General features: G+C 48.4%; 1 protein-coding gene across 1 annotated transcript in view; it reads right to left on the reverse strand.

Moving 5' to 3' along the window:
- The window catches only part of ITGB5 (integrin subunit beta 5), a 120125-nt gene that overhangs the window by 2394 nt on the left and 97120 nt on the right, over positions 1-20611 (reverse strand). Inside the window, exons 11-13 of the mRNA XM_033129388.1 lie at positions 9305-9527; positions 5781-5884; positions 610-729 (exon numbers count right to left, since the gene is read on the reverse strand). Of these exons, the coding sequence (XP_032985279.1) occupies positions 610-729; positions 5781-5884; positions 9305-9527 (447 nt within the window). The remainder of the gene's footprint in view (positions 1-609; positions 730-5780; positions 5885-9304; positions 9528-20611) is intronic.

A 20611-nucleotide genomic window follows, 5' to 3' on the forward strand; every position in this document is an offset into this window, starting at 1 on the left:
CAAGGCAAAAGGCCATTGGTCCCTGGGCACAAAGCACGAGGCAGAATTATCTGTGCTGGGATTAAAGCTGGACCTCCTTGGTGGCCCAGGGAGCCCGGCACGGCAGCACGTAGGAATGTTTAATCCAGCGCTCCATCTGCCATTCTTGGACTCCACCCTGGGAAGTGCAGTGGCCTGGCCAGGGTGTGTGTGTACCCAGATGCTCCCTAACACAGCGCTGGCCCGCCCAGACCGATTGTCCAGACTTGCCCTGCACGTTCCCAGCAGCTCCCGACCATTAGCCTTGAGCCCTGCATGTTAAGTGAGTCCTGTGCTCCCTTTCACCCTTGCGCTTTCTCTCCTCTGAGATGAGACACTCCCCTGGGGCAGGGCCTGGTGCTCCTCTAGCGTCCATGCTCCCCTCCCCAGAGCTCTGCCACAGCAATGGGCGCCCAGATGTGCAGCCATCTTCCTTCTCGACTCTAGGAGTTAGGTAGGGGGGCGGCCTTAGAGTCTGATCTTTATAAGGAATTATCACCCTCCTTTCTCTGGAGTTTGGCAAGGGTGATGAGAATGGGTGACATGCCTACACGAGCCCCCGGGGGAGCAGACGAGCCAGCCCTCACCCACCTGGCTCCTTGAGGACCGTCAGGTTGGACTTCCCACTGGGCAGCTCTGTGTAGGTGAACAACATGACACAGTCCTTGGCAGTTTTGTAGAAACAAAGTACAGCCTCCTGGTCATCTTTCACTGGGAGAAAACCAAGCAGAAACATCCCAAGTTTGTATCTGAGTAACCCAGAGGCGTTGCTGGATGGGGAGAGGAGCCAAACACCTCACAGAGGAAAGGGGATGCGGAGGGGCTTAGAGGGGGCGGGGGCTGGGCCTTTAAAAATGAATTCAGGTTTCTCACATCGAGAACACAGATTTAGGTGCTGAGTTTCGTTTGCTCTGGGGACTTGAATTCCCTTAGATGGAGGGATCCCTGTGGAAAGTAAGAAAGGATCTTCAAACCTCTGAAGTGTTTACTGGGGGTGATGTGAAATAAAAAAAGGAATTGCTTGGTGTCAGGATTGATAAATGCAATTGGCCCTGGAAATTAAAGGGATAAAGAAAAGAAAGCCGTCCTGATGCTCTTTGAGTTCCCACTTGCGTCCGCTTGGCGGAGAGCTGGCTGCAGAGCCCAAGCGTTAGCTGCTCTTTCTTAAGGTGTAAAACCAAAAAGACACACAATGTGATGAGAACGTGTGGATAAAAGATCGGTACCCAGAGTGGTGCCGGCACCTGGAGATAAAGGGAGCCGACACTAGAGGCCAGGGCTGAGCCCGGACACGGATTGACTGCTCCCCTGTAGTAAGAGCCCCTTCCTCAAGCTGCCTCCACTCTTCCCTGTCCCCCGAGCTGTTACCCGATGCAAGCTGCCACAATCCCCGGTCCAGGTGTTATCTGCATTGTAAGGCTTCCTTGGGAAAGTCTGGCTTCTAGGAGGGAAGGGAAGTAGGGAGGAGTGTGAAGTAAGAGTTAGGTGAGTGGGTAGGAAATGGCCAGTGGGTCCTAAATGACAATCGCAGGTGAATGTTATGCCGTGAAAAGCTTTTCAGCTCTGGCCTTTGAAACCCTGTTGCTCAAAGGAGTTTTAACCTGGAACCAGATGTCTTAGGGTGGTTTTCAAACATAAAGGCCTGGACCTTTTCTCTCAGCCTGGTCTGTGAGTGTGAGTGTGTGTGTGTGTGTGTGTGTGTGTGTGTGTGTGTGTGTGTGTGTGTGATACAAAGCCAGGGAGAAGAAAAGAAAAGGGTAAATGGTGAATTCAAACAGAAACCTTCTCTGTGAAGCAACCAATTCACCTCACAGGGACAGGCTGAGAGGCAGCTGTACGTGAACGACTGCAATTTCTCCAAGTGGGCCACGGGAAGCACTGTCTTATCTTTTTTGAATGTGCGTGCCTAGTTAGGGGGCCACCTCCCAGGGCCTGCAGGCAGAATTTGCTGTCCTGCTTTAAGTAGCAAGACGGCAGCAGGAGCAGGAAACGGGGCATGAGAGATGGGACTCGGTAATCTCCCAGCTGGCTCCCCCTAGATCCAGCACAAGTCCTGGCGCACAGCAGGTGCTCAGTGGATATGTGTTGGCTGCATACATGACTCGACACACTCAAAAGCCATGATTTGGCCAGAATAGTCGGTCAAGATCAAGGAGGCAGGAACAAGGAAGTCTATAAAGAAGGCAAACTAGGGCCAAGACAGACAGGTGGCTGGGCTAGAAGTCTGCGCAGCTGAGGTCAAGGCAGAGAACAAGGCTGCCAGCAAGGGAGGCTCAGACGCTGAGTCCCTTTCAAGGTCCACAGTCTTTCCCCCCTACTATTTAACCATTTTAAAGTGCATGATTCAGTAGTTTTTGTATATTCACAATATTGTATAACCATTCCCACTACCTAATTCCAGGACATTTCTATCACTCCAAAAAGAAAGCCCATACATGCTAGCAGTCAGTCTCAAGTCCCTTCTCTCCCCGGCTCCTGGTAACCACTAATCTACTCTCTGTCTCTATGCTTTTGTCTATTTTGGACATATAAGTGGAATCATGTAACATACGTGGTCTGACAATTAAGTTTGCAAACTCATCCTAGAAAAAGTGCTACACACCTCATTGCTGAATATCACTACGGTCACCTTCAAATTACTCCCCTTGGGGAGCTATGTACTGACGCCAGTGCCTAGTCCACCCTTCAAAGCAATTTTGGAACTGTTTTTCTGGAATGGCCATCAGAACTGTCGTCGTATTACCCTTGATGTCCTGAATGTCATCAAAATGTCTTCCTTTCAATATTTCCTTTATCTTGGGTAAAGAAAGAAGTCATTGGGGGACAGATCAGGTGAGTACGGAGGGTGTTCCAATACAGTTATTTGTTTACTGGCTAAAAGCTCCCTCACAGACAGTGCCGTGTGAGCTGGTACATTGTCGTGATGCAAGAGCCATGGATTGTTAGCAAAAAGTTCATGTCATCTTTTTCATGCAGTCTTTTCAGCATTTCCAAATAGTAAACTTGGTTAACCATTTGTCTAGTTGGTATAAATTCATAATGAATCATCCCTCTGATCAAAAAAGGTTAGCAACATCATTTTGACACTTGATTTGGACTGACGGATCTTTTTGGGTCGTGGAGAACTGGCTGACTTCCATTGTGCACTTTGATGCTTTGTTTCAGGGTCCTATTGGTACAGCCATGTTTCATCACCGGTGATAAACACGGCCCAAAACATCATCTTGCCTCTCCAAAAGGTCTTGGCAAACTTCGATTCTCCTTTTCTTTTGTTTATCAGTGAGCTCCTTTGGGACCATTTTTTTTTTTTTTAAAAAAAGATAGGAAACATTTTCCTTTTTTCATGTTTTTATTTTCATTTTTTAAATTGGGGAACAGTGTGTTTCTTCAGGGCCCTTCAGCTCCAAGTTGCTGTCCTTCAACTAGTTCTGGAGAGCACAGCTCAGTTCTAAGTCCAGTTGCCATTTTCAATCTTTAGTTGCAGGGGGCACAGCCCACCATCCCATACGGGAATCGAACCAGCAACCCTGCAGCCCTGTTGTTCAGAGCTCGCGCTCTAACCAACTGAGCCATCCGGCTGGCCCCCTTCAGGGCCATTTTTGCACACACCTTTCTCACGCCAAGATTTTCAGTTAAGAGTTTCCTAACTGTTTCTCTATCGATGTTTACTTCGTCTGCTATGCTTCTCATAGTCAGCCGACAATTTTGACACACAGTTCAATGATTTCTTGCAATGTTTTCTTTAAGTTCTGCTTGTTACTGGCTGCTCTGACCTCTCTCTTCATCAGTGACACGTTCTCTCCCCTCAGAAAAATGTTTAATCCATTTGCACACTGTTGTATTCTTCATGGCATTATCCCAATAAACTTGGACTAACATGTGCCTGATTTCACTTCCACTCTTGCCAAGGTTAACAAGAAATTTAATGTTTGTTTGTTGCTCTAATTCAAGCTCAGACATTCTCGTGACAACACACAAAAACACGCAAAAATAATGAACGCCATTCAGCGAGACACCACCACCCCTTGACACAAACACAGCTGTGAGACACTGATATACCCAGGTTATGAAACCTTACTGAGCTGTTTGTACGGTGCTGCCAATGTAAGCGCACGGTGGCAAGTTCGCGAATGTTAACTGTCAGACCTCGTATGTTCTTTTCTGTCAGGCTTCTTTCACTGAGCATAATACTTTCAAGGTTCATCCATGTTGTGCATGTGTCAAAACTTCATTCCTTTTTATGGTTGAATAATGTTCCATTGCATGGGGAGGCCATATTTTTTCATTCATCAGTTCATGTACATTGGGTTGTTTCCAATTTTTGACTATTATGAGTAATGCTGCTATGGACATGCATGTACAAGTATTGTGCTAACCTACATTTTCAATTCTCTTGTGGATACAACTGGAAGTGGAATTGCTGGACTACATGGCGACTATTTTTAATTTGGGGGGAACTGCCAAACCCTTTCCAAAGTGGCCGTACCATTTTACATTCTCAATAGCAGTGTAGGAGGGTTGCAGCACAGGGTTACTTTGACTGGATGTAAACAGACTGTTCCAAACAGATGTCAAAATAGTCCCAAACCCCATCACATGTTTATAGGGCTAAGATAAGTGATTTGCATCTCTTACCCTTAGAAACTCCTCAGCCTGGAGAGCAATGGCTGTACCGGAAAGATATGGATGCCGCCCAGAGATGGTTAAAAGCAAACATCTTTGTACCTCTATCTGAGCCTCCTGTGGGCTCACAATCAGAAATGGACTTGTAACCATTTGTCCAGAGTAATAGCAGAGGGATGGAGGGGATGGTGTCAAACTGGAGTGGTTAGAGTAAGAAGAGCCCTGAGGGCAGGGCAAAAAAATAAATAAATAAATAAAAGAAAAGCCCTAAAATGTAAGCTGCTAGGCAATGCAGCAGAACAAGGAGTGGGCAAGATCTGCAGAAACGGGTGACCTGTTGGGAGAAGAGCCACGGCGTCACTCAATCCCAGGTTCAATCCAGACTGAATGAGAGCTCTGCCCCTCTGGACTGAATGACAGCCATGCTGAGCTCCGACCAACAGTGCAGAGACTGGCTAGTTGTTCCCCAAATATGGCTCCCCTGCTTCCTGAGCACACAGCTTGACCACATTTCCCAGCCAGCCTTGCAGTTAAATGTGGCTGGATGACTGATGATTGCCCAATGAAATGTGGATGGAAGTTATGTGCACTACTTCCAGGCCAGGTTCACATAAACCTCCTACGTGCTCTTTCATTCTGTCTTTCCCCATTTGCTGACTAAATGGAGAGGATTCTGAGGACCTTGAGAAGGGAGGAACCTCCACAATAGAGGGTGCCTAGATGACCACATCTAGGAGAATCTTCACTGGACTTTTAGTGAGTGGTAAACTGACTTATATTTTGTTAAGTCATTGAGGTTTGGGGTTTGTTTGTTATAGCAGCTAATATTACTTACTTTAACGAATACACTAACTTCTCAGGAGAAGACTGGGTTCCAGTGATGGGACAGAAACTTATGAACAACGAGGTCTCATACCTTAAAGAGTCTGGAACCTATGCCCTAGCACAGGTTCCCCTGTCCTCTTGGGGAGCTGGCCGTCATGCCAAGAACACTGAGGCTATGCCCCCTAACTCAAGGCTGAAACTATCCTCCTCCCCGCCAAGCAGCCTTCAAGATCATCCCACAGGGGAGGAAGTCTCTACATGTCTGCTAAGATCCAAAAGGGGACGGCTGCACAGGGCTGCTCTGGCACACTCACCGATGTTGTCCACCCACGTGATCACCTCATCCTTGCACAGGTTTTGGCAGGTCTGGTTGTCAGCTGGGCTCCCTGAGTGAAGCAGCAAGCACTCGACACAATCTCTTTGGAAAAGAGGCAATAAATGTGCATGTTAAATGTTATTTAGTAGCTCCGCACAAATAATGAAAGAGCTCCCAGCAAAGCCGATCTCAGCCTTCCGGCAGGCCTCACAGGCTGTAACTTCTGCCTGTCTTCAGCTGTTTGTCTTCAGGGAATGTTGCTGCTCCGCCCTTATGGCTGTGGGGAAGCCCGAGGGTTCTCGGAGGAACATATGTGAGTTCAGAGGCATGTCTCGTCTACAAGTCAAGTTGTGGGTTGGAGACCTTTCAAATCCGATAGCTGGAGCCAAATCCATCTGCACTCTGGTGCACCAAACACCTGACTGAGGAGCCTGCTCCAGGCAAGAAGTTTCTGAGTAGTAAGAAACTGTGAACCCAGCCTCACAGAGGGGTCCTCACACCCATGGCCAGTGCTTGATGACCCGATATTGTCCCAATTCCCAGGATATCCCCGGTCATCACTAGGGCAGGGCTCTCACAACCTTCCTGCATATTATACTCTCCAGGGGGGCTTTGAAGACAAAATACCACTGCCTGGGCCAACCACCCCACAGAATTACATCTCTTAGCTGGAGCCTGGGCATATGGGATTCTGCTTAACAGTGAGGGCTTAAAACCATTGTCCTGGGGACTCACAGGCCCTCGCCCCCTTCCCTCTCCCTGAGGGAGCCCACCTGGCAGGCTTCCCAAGGGCCCTGCTATCTATTCACCTGTTAGTCGGGCTACACTAAGACTCTGGTAGAGGATAGAGAGTCACAGCCCACGACCAGGGGAGGAGAAGGAGGACAAAGAAAAGTCAAGGGCAGCTGCTGGATCCAGCACCCAGGTGCTCCCTCTCTCAGATAACCCTCTCCCCAAATCCTTCCTTCACGTTCTGAACATTAAGGAGGAATGGGCAAGTGAGTAGATCGTGAAGAGAAAGTACATAAGATTTTCTTAAGAGGGTTTTAATATGCTTAAGAATTCAACTATCCCAGAATTGGACACAAAAATCCCACTCTCCTGGGAATGACTTCATGGAAACATTCCAGAGTTACAAACAAGTTGGTGATGTTTGCATTGCCCCTGAGGCTACAGCTCCCGAAGGCAGGCAAGTGAGACGTGGCTGCGGTCCAGCAAGGGGTGGCTCCAGCTCTGGTCATTCACGCTAACCCAGTGGCACCCCCTCCAGCCTCCTGGATTGACACATTACAAAGAAGGGTGCCTGCTTCTGGTCTCAGCTGAGATTCACTGTGCCCTCCAACTGCATTCCCTGCTGTCATTCAACCACAGCGCCACTTCTAGAAAATATTCCCTAATTATCCACATAGACATATCAGTCTGACTTGTGTGATTCACGTACTAGGTTAAAAATGTGATATATTGTGGTCATTATTAAAATAGGTCTGGGCTTTTAAACAAACAAGTTGCTGAGAGAGATTTTGCACAGAACCTGTTAATTGAAATCAGCTGACGCTGAGTGTGACTTCACCCAAGGTGAAGGCTGTGTGTGGTTAGTTCTACAAAGTAGAGACCAGCTGCTCCGAAACCCCAGGGAAAAAGGACACAAGGCATTCAAAATCGGGTGGCCCTCAGCAAAGAGGCAAGTAGAAAACCAGTCTGATAGAAGTCACTATCAAAAGGACTTTGTTTCAAAAAAAAGAAGTTGCAGCAACTAGGCCGTGAACGAGACTGAGGGTCAGTGTGGCCCAGAGACAAGAAAGAAGGAAGAGCGAGGTTCCCCTGTGACAGACATCTCTTTGCTCCCTTTGCTCCTTGGGTATTGCTTAACGGATAATAAATTATCATGTCTATGTCTTCTAGGAAATGAATGCTTTCAACATTTAAAGCTAGGGTTGTTTTCCCACGGAACCTTTCAACTAACCTAAGCCAATCATACATTGCCTTGCTGCCCCAGAGGAAGAAAAGAAACGGACTTTATTTACTTTTATTGATTCCACGTGTGCTGTCCTAGCTTCCCCAGCCCCCACCCTACCCCCATCCCTCCATTAACTTCAAGGACGGGGACCATATACTCAAAAGGGTGTTGCTGGTGGGATTTGGGGGAGGGCACCTGCGTCCAGCATAAAACGTGGACAATGGCTATGATTCCATGCTCAGTTGGCCACAGCTATGTGGGCTCCAGATCCAGGATCCTAACCTCCTCCCCTGGGCTGTTGCTCTGAATTTCTGTTGTTTCTCCACTCTTAGCAGGTCTAAAGTGGATCTGTTTTTCTTCTCTCTTACTCTCCCCGGCTCTCTTCCAATTACACAGAATAAAATCTGGCCCAGTCTATCTTTGTCTCTCGACCTGCAGCCAGCTTTCAATTACGCACGCCTGGATTATTTGTGGCAAATGTCCAACCAGGGGTCCTGCCACCCAGAACGTTTCTGCCCACGGACTGATCAGCAGCCACGGCAGGCACAGGGAGCATGAACTCATTTTATTATCGGCCTGAGCCAGACGCTTGGAGGGGAAATCTGCCAGAAGAAAATTGCACAGTTGCGTTCCCCAACCAAAGAGAAACGCCGTCTGTATTATTATTTGTTTCTGATCATCTGTGCCCCTCCTTGTCCCTCCCTGCTGGCACCTTAGCATGGATGATGACGACGCAGCTGTTTCTCTAGCAAACTTCAAGAGAAACTGTCATTCTTGCTTTCCCGATGGCATAACTCCTTGTTTTTTTTTAATTCCCTCTCATTGGCACTCTGGCAGGATGTGAAGGGCAGAGCCGTGGGGAGGTCAAGCCAGGGAACGTGACCCTGTGGCTGAGTCACTGCAGGCCGGGCGCCCAGATCTAGACAATCTGTGCATTCATCAGCAGCACAGAGCCAGCGTTCCATTATCTGTATAAATGGAGCAGAAAATTCAACAGCCTCGGCAGTTTGTTTCTGGCATGGCTCATCCAGGTCAGGTGCCCTTCTATCCAATTTACCTTCTGATTATGTTTTCTTTAAAAGGGCATGTCCCATATGGGTGTCCCATGAAACACTGTTTGGAAGATACGAATGTGGGGGATGGGTGTGATCAAATGCACTCGTAAGAAAGATGGCCACTGAATTCTCTTTTGAAATATTTAATAGCACACTAAAGGCTGTGAGATGTTATTTTGGTTACCAAAACCAGTTTAATTTCTTTTAACTCAGTAACCTGGTAATTTCTAAACTTGTTTAGCAATAGACTAGCAGTCTTGGTTTTTGTCTGTTTTGTTTTTTATTTTCTTACAAAATCCCCAAGGAACCAGAGCCTTAAAGATGCTATTTTAGTTAATGTTAGTAAGAGTTTGCTCCCCAGCAAGGCTGGGAGGGTGCACATGGGGAGTGAGAGGCTGGCAGCCCTGAGAGCTGACTGGCTGGAAGAAGACTTGGTCTGGGGTGCGAAGCTGGAGTGAGGGGGGAAAAAAGAACGCAAGGTATTCCAAACCTGTGGGTGGGGGCCATTACCTCTTGGTGCTGCACGCATCTGGGCAGGTTGGGCACTTCTCACATGTCTCCCCAAAGGCTCCTGGCTCTGTGCACTGGCACTGTCCACACACGCAGTGCCCACGGTCGCTGCAGATCTGGCCATCTTTGCCCCGGCACGTGCTGATGTCTGTGGAGCAGTTACAGTTGTCCCCAATGTAACCTGCATGGCACTTGCATTCTCCGCAGTGACACTCGCCATGCCCTAAAAGGACACACATAACATATCAGCGCCTGCATGCACGAACACATAACCACTATCCAGCCCCCGCCACGTGCCAGGCACTGGGGGTCCAACAGAATGAGACACTGTGCCCTCAGAGTCTGTTTGGACAGATAGAGAGGGCATAGAGCTGACAGGGAGTGACAGCAGGGGTCCTGCGCAGCTTGTGTGGCCTGGCAGGGCCTGGGGCAGTGCTCCAAGTTGGTACAGAATTTGGCCAAGTCACGCCATAGAACCAGGGCCCCAGAGAGCTTCTCCCTGCCTCAGTCGTTGTGTGACGAAGAACCCCCAAACATGTCCTCATCTTAATTCCCAGAACCTGGGACCATTACCTCTTATGGTACAAGAGACTTTGCAGAAGTGATTAAGTGAAGGATTTTGAGATGGGGAGAGTCTCCTGGATTATCCAGTGGTCCCTAAATGCCATCACAAGGGCCCATAGAAGGAGAAGGCAAAGGGAGATGGGACAACAGAGGCAAGATGCTACACTTTGAAGATGGAGGAGGAGTTCCCCAGGCCAAGGAATGCAAGTAATGCAGCTCTAGAAGAAGGAAAGGGCAAGGAAAGGACCATCCCCTAGAGCCTCTGAGGGAGTGCCAACACCTTGACTTTAGCCCAGGGAAAATGACTTCAGACTCTGACTTCCAGAACTGGAAGAATAGCATTGTGTTTGTGGGAAGTTGTTACCGCCACAATAGGAAACCAGCACAGTTGCCATGCCTCAGTCTTAGTGAGCTGCTGAATTCTTGCTCTGGACTTGAACGTGCAGCCCAGAGTGGGGTGACAGAGGAGCAGGTTGCCAAGAGCAGTGGGGGCGGCTAACACTGCTTTACTACCATGTAACAGTGTCAGGCTCCACAGCATAAAATGATTAATTCTTAAAGCCATCTGCGCATTAGGGATTATCATCATCCTCATTTCACAAGTGATGAAACTGAGACATAGAAAGATGGAGAGGCTTGTTGCAGGTCATACAGCCAACGGCCATGGAGCCAGAACGCAAACCAAGGAGTCTGACTCCTGAGTCCATGGTCTGAATTCCAGGAACCACTGTGTCTCAGGAGAAAAGAAGATGGAGCACGCCCGAACCAAGATGAGGACCGGCTGAGGTCATCCTACTCCCTCTTGCAGAAGGGACCACTTCCACAACCTGCTGGGGGAAGGGCTGGACACCCCTTCAAGGTTCTTCAGGTGTCAAGGGCAGGGAAGTGCTCAGCTCGGAGGACTGTGAGTGGTTCACCAGGCACATATGTGTGGGTGGGTGCATGCGTCTGCACATGATGGACAGTAAAAACTATAGAAAGTACCATTTTGCCAGAGGGCCAAGAGCCTGACAGTGAATTCTCAATTCTCTACACTAACAGAGGCAGAAAGCAGTGCTATAAATGGCACTTAATTTTTAAAAATCCTCCTAATACTATTATTGCAGCATATGTTCCTTCCTGATGCCATTTTGCTAAGCCTGATATTAATAGCACCAAGAATTTGCATTCACGGAGCAGCCACTCACACACTAGCAGGAGAATGCAGAGGCAGGGTGGGCACTGGACAGGTGGGCACCTTGTGGTTTACTCCCACACCTGAGTCAGTTATCCTGCTGGTTGGATCCCAGCACCTTCTGTTGTGTGTGATGCACAAGTCAGGTCAGTCCATCCTAACTCCAGAGAACTTCTTCACCTGCCACTTACTTCCTGCACCCCCATGCTCTGGCGGCTCTGCAGTGTCTAGAATCTTGAGGCAGCAGGGCAGCCATCTGGAGCAGCCAGGCCTCCCATCTCTCCCATGTGCACAGCCTCTCTGCTCACAGTAGACATTATGCTGGGTGAGAGCACCCCGTCTCACAGGCAGTGCCAAGGCATACGGCAGCCCTCTGGGAGAGGAGAGAAAAGCCAAGCAGGGCCAGGAGGAGGCTGTGGAGTACAGTTTAACTGCCTAGAAGCTAGTGTGAGAGCCTCAGGAGAGAGCAGTACCCTGCTCAAGGGTGATGGGCGAGAGGGGTGTGGGAGGGAAATGGCAGCAGAGAGCACAGCTCATCCCGGGAGGGAGGACGGCACGCCCCTCCTCTCCACCAGTCTGTGACGAGCATGGGTTTCGAGCCACAGCAGGCAGGAAACCACCCCGCACAGGAAGTCTTCCCAAATGAAATGGCTCCAATCGCACAATTCCTTCACTCTCCAGCCTCAGAGACCACATTGGTCAAAAGCCTGTTTTAAATTAACGTGGTTCACTGTCAGGGGTAATCTGCCCCCCCCCAACATTTTATTATGAAAACTTCCAAACCAGCAGCCAAGTTGAATTATACAGTGAACATCCATATACTCACCACTCGCATTCCACCGTTAGTATGTTACCCATTGCTTCATCTCGTATCTATCCACCACTAGATCCATTCACCAAGTCATATTTCTAAATGCATTTCAAGGTGCATTGATATCTGCAGCAGAGATCAATGCACTGCAGGGGTAGGTTTCTAAATACTGACCTGGCGCTCTCCCACGGCTCGTACATCATCACACCATCCCGTAAAGCAAAACTGCCCAAAGTAGAAGGTTTGGTCAGTGCCGTACTTACAAGCAGCAAAGACAGTACTCAGGCCAGAGGGGCTGCTTTGCTGGAGGTGGTGAGTGTTGTTTTTCTTCCTACTCTCATTGTTTCTTCCCGTTCTCATTGTTTTCTACTCTCATCATTTTCTTCCTACTCTCAAATATAACCCGACACAATGTTCCAAAGTGTCCAAGGTTTGGAGAGGAGGTAGCATTTTATTCTGTTGAAGACTTGGGTTTGGGGTGAAGTGTATGTGTGCTGCAGGGAGAACTTGTACCCCGTGGTGACTGGGCATCTTCCATGTTTCCCCGAAAATAAGACCTAGATGGACAATCAGCTCTAATGCGTCTTTTGGAGCAAAAATTAATATAAGACCTGGTCTTATTTTACTATAAGACCAGGTATGATATATGATATGATATGATATGATATGATATGATATGATATGATATGATATGATATGATACCGGGTCTTATTTTACTTATTTTACTATAAGACCCAGTCTTATATGATTATATAATCATATAATAATCATATATATAATCATATAATCATATATATAATCATATAATAATCATATATAATCATATAAGACCGGGTCTTATATTAATTTTTGCTCCAAAAGACGCATTAGAGCTGATGGTCCAGCTAGGTCTTATTTTCAGGGAAATACAGTGAGTGAGAATGATGGCAAAACAGGCAAAGGTGCCTGCTGCTCTGTACTTTCCACTGGGAAGGTTGATCAGCAAGTAAACCAGCTGCTTTGGGTACATCTGATCCCATAGAGGCCTGAGAGCTCCAAAACCCACCCCGAAGCTGGCAGGTGAGGGGACCCCAGATCAGGGTCAAGTAGAGAGTCAGGAGTCAAGGGCAGAAGAGAGTTGGAGTTGATGATTCCCCAAAGGTCACCGAGGTTTCGGGAAAAGGGACAGGACTCAGGCCATCCCTGAAAGTCTCGTAAGCTACAACACTTGAGCACAGCAAAAACACAACAAGAAAGAATGGTGTACAAAGAACCTGGAAAGGAGTCAGAGCACAGAGATCCCAGCCCACTTCAGTGGGCTGAGCAAGCAAGTGGGAGCTGCTGAGGGGCTGCGGGACATTAGAAAATCCTTATGCCTATGGCTTTGGACCTCAAATATTTGGTGATTCCAAAGCAAAGTCCCAGCAAGCCAAACGAGGAAGGAAGCCACGGGCTCCATGCTTCGAAGAACAGCTGAAGCCACCTGAAGGCTTCTCCTCAGTGACTCTCCCTGGTAGCTCTGAGTTCGTCTGGCGGGTAGTTGATCACCTTTCAAAGACAGCTTAAAGCAGCGATGACAAAGATGTGGCACATGCTGTCACGTCCCCCTTCACACCTAATCATGGAATTCTTTTCCAGAGAGCCTGGGATGGGCCTCAGAACCTTCCTCAACACTGCACTCCCAGCAGGTTCTATCAACTACTGGGAGCAGTGCACAAGGTATGACTACTTGCCATATTGGTTCAAAGCTTCCAAGCCTCCTTTAGAAAGCATAACCCATACAGAGTGTTAAAAACTATGTAGGTCTGGTCACATTTTATCATAATCCACGTCTCAGATCCTGCAGTTGGGCCTCAATCTGCATGTGCAGGGATTTCCCACATCTTCTGGTCTGCCCTTGGCCGCTCCCAGCATCCCAGTAGGAACACGTGTTATTAACATGACGAGGGTCATTTGGCCCTGTCCCAAGGATCAATAACCTGCCCATCACCAGTAGAACTGAATGGGGACTGCGAACAGGATCCTGGCTAACAGCACACAGACGCCCTAAGCAAGGAGACCTCATCGAAGCAAAGCTCATTTAGAATGCTCCCCCCAACACCTTGGCAAAGTGAGTTGAATTTAATGATGCCTGTTTAATATTGTGCAGACATAAAAATATTTTCATTACACATAGATAGGGATATTGAAGGGCATGTGAAAGCACTTTGTAAGCTGTGAATTGCTACATGTGCAAGTTATTAGTCGTACTACCTTTGTTAGAATGATTGATAGCTAAATGGACAGGAAGTTGTAAATGGGTCCATTTATACAGAATTCAACAGCTTTCCTTCAGCACAACAGTGCCTGTGTGGGCTGGGGGCCAAGACGTGGCCTCCTTGCCTCCTTTTATAAAATAGAATGCGGGCTATTTAGAGGAAGGGGTGCCCTTGAAGCAGGCTGGGAAAGAGCTGATGGAAAGAAAGAAGAGGAACGAGTGGCCTGGAAGCCAAAAGGCACGTGAGAGGAAGGCCAGCACCAGTGTTCTGTAGAGGTCAGAAGGACAGTTCCTACAGTGGCCACTGGGTTTTGCTACCGTCGTTGGAGATGCGAGGGCAGAACCCAGCCACTAGAGAGGTGAGGAAGTGGTGACAGTCTGGACAGGCAACTCCCAAGTTACCTGGTTGAGCAGGGAAAGGGAAGCAATGGGAAGGACAGGGGATTTTGAAGGAGGAATATATTTGAGCATTCTTCTCACTAAAGAGAAAGATTCAGAAGATAGAACGTTTTGGGGGAAATGGAGGGATTGAGGGAATGGCAAACTCTAAATTGATCACAGTGGAAAGAGATGTATTGGGAGAAAGGGAGAGGACCGGCTGAGGGGTGAGGGCTGTGGCCAGAGATGCTCCAGTTTTCAGACCCAGCAGTGGAGTTCAAGGTCATGGCGGATGAGCTGTGTGAAAGGCTGAGGGACGGCGCTGGCACCAAGTTCAAGTCTGCCCTCCACATCCACTCTGTCACCTTGGGCAAGTCCCTAAACCTGTGTAATGATCTGTTTCCTCATCTGTCAATAAGGACAATGCCTTCCTCGTGGAAATGTTGTGAGACATATGGGGTTTATTGCAAGCAAAGCCCCTCACATGGTGTCTGGCACAGGGGGCGCTCAGGAAATGGTAGCTGGAATTGCTGGGATTGCTCCTGGAGCTGAGCAATCAAGGAACACGGAGACCAATGCAGTGGACAGCCTGGCACAGGGAAATGCAGGGCGCCCGGAAGGTAGGGCTTGGGGGAGAGGGAGTGAGCGTGCGGTGCAATGTAGGGGGTGACAGGAGGTCAGTAAACGGCAGGGATGGGGACCATGAAGTGGGGCGGCACCACCTCAAAGGAGGGGAGTGGGTTCAAGGGGGTGGAAAGCAAAGCAGGGAGCACTGAAGAGCAAGGGGAGTGCAGAGTGGGGGGTGGGAAGCGTCAGCACCCTCCCCACCAGTGCTCGCAGGGAAAGGGGGGCGTGGGGATTTCTGCGTAAGGCTGAGGATGAAGAGAAGCCAGTTTACCCTGGAACGTGGGGGGTGGTGAAGAACAGAGCTGGGACACAGGACACATTTGGAAAAGGCGGCAGTAGGTGTAGTGGTTAACGTGGGGCTTCTGGAACCTGTGCCTGGGTTAGCGTCCTAAATTTGCTATTTACCAGAAGGAATGGATGTTTAACCCCTCTGTATATCTTCGTTTCTTCATTTTTAAAATGGGGTTAATAAAAATGCCCCACTTGTAGGGCTGTGTGAGTTCAATCACTTAACCAGGATAAGGCACTTAGTGTTTGGCATATAGTAAGTGCTCAATAAATGCTAGTGAAGTTCATCCATCATCATTGTTGTTGTGGTTATAATGGGAGTGAGGGGAAGGGGTAGCTTGGGGTAGATCTTCTTGGAGGATAGGAGGGGAGCACTTTCTGGGAGCTCGGATCAAAGATTTTCAGGGTGAAAAGCTCCCATAAGGTTACCTAATCCGAGTCCTGCCTGAAAGGAGAACACCTGACAGAGCGGGGCCCCCAGAGCCTTGGTGGGGAGGCTGACACACAAAGGTGCCTGAGATCCTGCTTGGGCGGCTCCTTAAGGTGTGTCAACGTGTAGCCTATGAGGGAGGGAAGCAAACCCGGCCCTCGGCAGGAAGAGGACAGCTAGATGTCTGAGGCACGGCTATGGGACCCTTGGCAAATAAATCATCTCTCCACAGCTGGTCCCAAAATAGTTCTCATCCAGCTCAGAACAGAACTCACTGTGGCTTCCCTCAGTGGCAGCTTCCGTTCCCTCCGGGAGTCCATTCTGACTGACAGGGGAGGGCTAAGCTCAGTTCCTGAGACAGGAAGGACACTTCCCTTTCCCTTTTCTCATGGCCCTGTCTCCCTCTCCCTCTCCCCACACGTATATATGGTCACTTCCTCTCTCTCTCACTGTTTCCTCTCAGTTCCTGCCTCTCTCATAGAATCCCCTTCTCCTCACTGTCCCAGGGCTCACACCCTCTCCCACCGCCTGCAGCATCTCCTTCACTCACAACCCTCTGTCTGGCCCCCAGTCTCCCCCTCCTCTTTCTCTTCCCCTTTTCTCGGGAGACAGCTGCATAAACAGGAAGTGGTTAAGAGAAAAAGAAAAAGAAGGGGTGTGCGCGGGAAAGCCTTTGCTCCTTTGGAATATTTCCCTGTCACTGAAGTCCGGTCTTGTCTGTGTTCTGGACACCTCTGGGTGGAACCCTGGGCCCAGCTCCTGGAACTCTCCAACAACCGTGTTAAAAACAGCAGGAACCCAATTCAGAGCTTAAATTGCTTCCAGCCGCGGGGGTCTGTGTGACTCAGGGGCCCAGAGAATCTGCTGAGCCAGGGCAACTGGGATTAGATCCCACAGCCCTGCCCTCTTCAGCCTCAGGTGGATGTTTGGACCCCCCCCCCCCACCTCCACCCCGCACCGTCTGTGGACACACAGCAGAGGAGAGTAGCCTCATTGTCACGGATACCCTGGCACTCACACAAATCTCCAAGGAGAACCAAAGCCAGATGTGGCCTGACCTCTCTGGGGCCAAAGGCATATAGAGGCTTGCGAAAGGCTATGGCCTATCTGTCTGGGGCTTCTGAACAAGGGGAACTCCCTCCTGGGAAGTGTTCTTCCTGGTTCTTTGTTGACAAGCAGGTTAGTATTACATAACAGGCCCTCCCATGTCCTCAAGTGTCCCTGCTTGGCCCATGCTGCCTGCCAGTATTCTCAGGGTGTGTCCGAGTCTGATCCTCGTGGGACTGTGCCCCTCTCACTACTTTGTCTTTCCCTCCCATGCACTGGCTTTGGTTCCAAAAAAGTAAAGAACAGAACTTTCTGAGATGCACAGGATATGTTTGTTCCCCATTCCCTCGGAATGAACCTTAGCCTGGCTCCAGGCACTTCAGCAAAAACGAAATGAACCTCCAGCACCAAGACAGAAGTCACTCTTGACAAGTGGCGTACTCACCAGGGGCTTCCTAAGCCTGTAAACACCACATTGTCTTGCCAAGGGTGAGGTAGTTACTGACCAGAGAACCTGCCAACTGCGGGAAGCAACTCCCACCGAGAAAGCACAGCACTGCTCCGTTAAACACCAAGCCTGAACTTAGCTCATGCAGGCAGTCTGACCAACTCAGTGCTTTCCTTACCATTCTGCTTGAAACTCCTTGGACCTGCTCGGTTGGGGACATTCTTTCTGAATGGGTGCCACTGTGCAATCTCAGCTACCTACTTGCTGGTTCTGGGCAGCGGTCCAGTTTCCTCATCAATAAAAGAGGAATAGTGCCTTGTATATCTTACAAGATTGAGGAAATCCTTTGTAAATGTGTAACAGAAATGTACAGTGTAAGCACTTCACTTGGATTATCTCATTAGTCCTCCCAATAACCCTACGCAATGGTACAATTATTACCCTGATTTTCCCACCTATGGAAAATGAGGCATGGAGAGGCCAAGTAATTTATTTGAAGTCCCACAGCAGATAGGTGTCGAACCTTGGATTTGAACCATATTTGTTCAGCCCTGGAGCCCATCTTCCTAACCACTACACATACGGCCTCTCCAGCATAATCCAGTCATGATTAAATGATAAAAATTAAAACAACACATAGGATGAATATTCAAGGCGACCCAGGCTGTGGTATAATTAAAACTGTGGAACAGACCCATCCACAAGGCTGGCTCTTTTAAATAACTGAGCATTAAATCACTCTTGGCCTCCATTTTCTTATCTGTCAAGTAAGGGTGGTGGACTAGGTGAGCTCTAAGGTTCCTCTACCACTGACATTACTGTTCAATGTCAGAGTAAGGAGACATCTGAAGAGCCCGGGACGGGCTCCAGGTAAAGGTATAGGTTTTGGAACAGTAGATGAGAGAAGGCATTTGGGGTGCAAAAAGTAGCATGAGTTCATTTGTGAAGATGAACAGAGAGAGTGGGCAGCCTGGAAGGGATGTACTTGAAAGGGAGAGATGGGCTAGATAGGGGCCTACTGGATGGATGTATGGATGAATAAATAGATGCACGGGAAGGAAGGAAGAAACAAAAGAGGGAAGGAAAGAGGGAGGGAGTGTACGGAGGGTGATTATGGAGGATGGGGCCTGAGTGCTGGCCTGAGGAGTTTTGAGTTTATCCTTTAGATCCCAAATAGCCCGACAGTACACTTATCACCGCGGTGAGCTGAGAGCCTCCCCTGGACCCTACAGCATGCTCATGGCTGATTTCCCATTCGACGGTCTTCCCATTCCCCACGTCTCTTCCAATGTGGCCTCCTTCATCATTGTTCTAAAACGTAAATTATACGATGACACTGTTTTTCTTAAAACCCTATAGTGGCTGCTCATCACTTAAAGTATACCTTCTATCATTTATACTTTGTGCACAACAGACAAGGACTGTCATTGTCCCACATCCCAACCTACCCCTCGGGTCTCGTCACTTGTTCCTGCTTCCCTAGATCCCCCGGTTCCGGCCATTCCAAACCACGCACAGCCTCTAAAAGGTGCTGAACATTAGCGTATTTTTGTTTTGAAACAATCACTTTGACTGCATTGTGAAGAGCAAACGACTGGTCTGGGGGTAGCAGAGGTGGAAAAAAGATGAATTTCAAAGAAATATGAGAGGTCAGTGGACAAGACTCAGTGGCAGATGGGATGTAGAAGTTGAGGAGAAGGTACCGTATTTCCCCGAAAATAAGACCGGGTCTTATATTAATTTTTGCTCCACAAGATGCATTAGAGTGTATTTTTAGGGGATGTCTTATTTTTTCACGTACAACAATCTACATTTATTCAAAAAAACTCATGGCATCTTCTTCTGGAACATCGTTATAACATACTAAATGCGTCTGTCTGACGATCTTAACTGGGGCTTATTTTCGGGGTAGGTCTTATTTTTGGGGCAACACAGTAGGAAAAAGGATGGTTCCTAGGTTTCTGCCTTGCACAGCTGGATGAAAGGTGGAGATAGGGAAAATCAGAAGAGAACTGTGGTTGGCAGGAAGATCATGGTATCCGTTCGAGACATCCTGAGACTAAGGTGCACTTAAGTGGAGATGTCAAGAAGGCCAGTGGCCAAAGGGAGCTCAGGAGCAAGTCTGAACAACATGAGGGGTAACAAAAGGTGTGGGCTTGATGACATTCCCTAGAGAGAGCACAGGGAGAAGGTGGCTAGGCCTTCCCTAGGACAATTCAGCACTGAACCGGTTGCTAGAGGAGAAGGACCCTGCAAAGGAGACTACAACGTTGTAACTGAAAGTGGGGAGAAAGCACTTCAAGGCGGGCATGGTCAGCAGTATCAACTGCTGCTGAAAAGTCAAGATGAGGGCTGAAAAAATCCATTAGGTGTAGCAGGGCAAGGCGATTAGGGATCTGGGAAGACCTATTTTGGTGGAATCACAGGACTGACTCCAAATTGAACTGAGGAGAGGACTGAATGGGAGGGGACAAATAAAGACAGTGTAGACAAATGTTTTGAGACATAGAGCTGTACGAATATGGAGGAAAGAGTTGCTGGCAGTGAGTGGGGTAGGCGATTGAGGGTGTCTCTTTACCCTATTATTTTCCCTTTTTTTTTTCTTTTTTAAGATTGAAGAGACCTGAGCATGTGCTATAACTGACCAGAAGACTTAGTTAAGAGAGAGACTGTAATACATAATCACTTATCACATGAATATTTTTTTTTAACATTTTTTTTTTTTTACTTTATTTTACTTTAATTTTTTTTTTTTTTTTTATTGGGGAAGAGGAATAGGACTTTATTGGGGGAACAGTGTATCAATCTTAGTTGTGGAGGGTGCCGTTTAGCTTCAAGTTGTTGTCCTTTCAGTCTTAATTGTGGAGGGCGCAGCTCAGACCGGCAACCTTGTGGTTGAGAGGACGCGCTCCAACCAGCTGAGCTATCCAGGAGCTCAGTGACAGATCAGCTCAAGGTGCCCTGCTCAATCTTAGTTGCAGGGGGCGGAGCCCACCATCCCTTGCGGGACTCGAGGAATTGAACTGGCAACCTTGTGGTTGAGAGCCCACTGGCCCATGTGGGAATCGAACCGGCAGCCTTCAGAGTTAGGAGCACGGAGCTCTAACCGCCTGAGCCACCGGGCCGGCCCTCACATGAATATTTTTGTTTGTTGACTCGTTTGACTCTTCCCGTTAGCCTACACCATACAAAATCAGACTGTGTATAATTCACGTTTGCCCCGTGGCTCACTAGCATGGTATCAGGCACACAGTAGGTGTTCAGAATATGCTGACGGTTGTTGGAGGCTGTGAACATCATCAG

Source organism: Rhinolophus ferrumequinum, chromosome 2 (genome assembly GCF_004115265.2).
Source record: "Rhinolophus ferrumequinum isolate MPI-CBG mRhiFer1 chromosome 2, mRhiFer1_v1.p, whole genome shotgun sequence".
Taxonomy (NCBI): Eukaryota; Metazoa; Chordata; class Mammalia; order Chiroptera; family Rhinolophidae; genus Rhinolophus; species Rhinolophus ferrumequinum.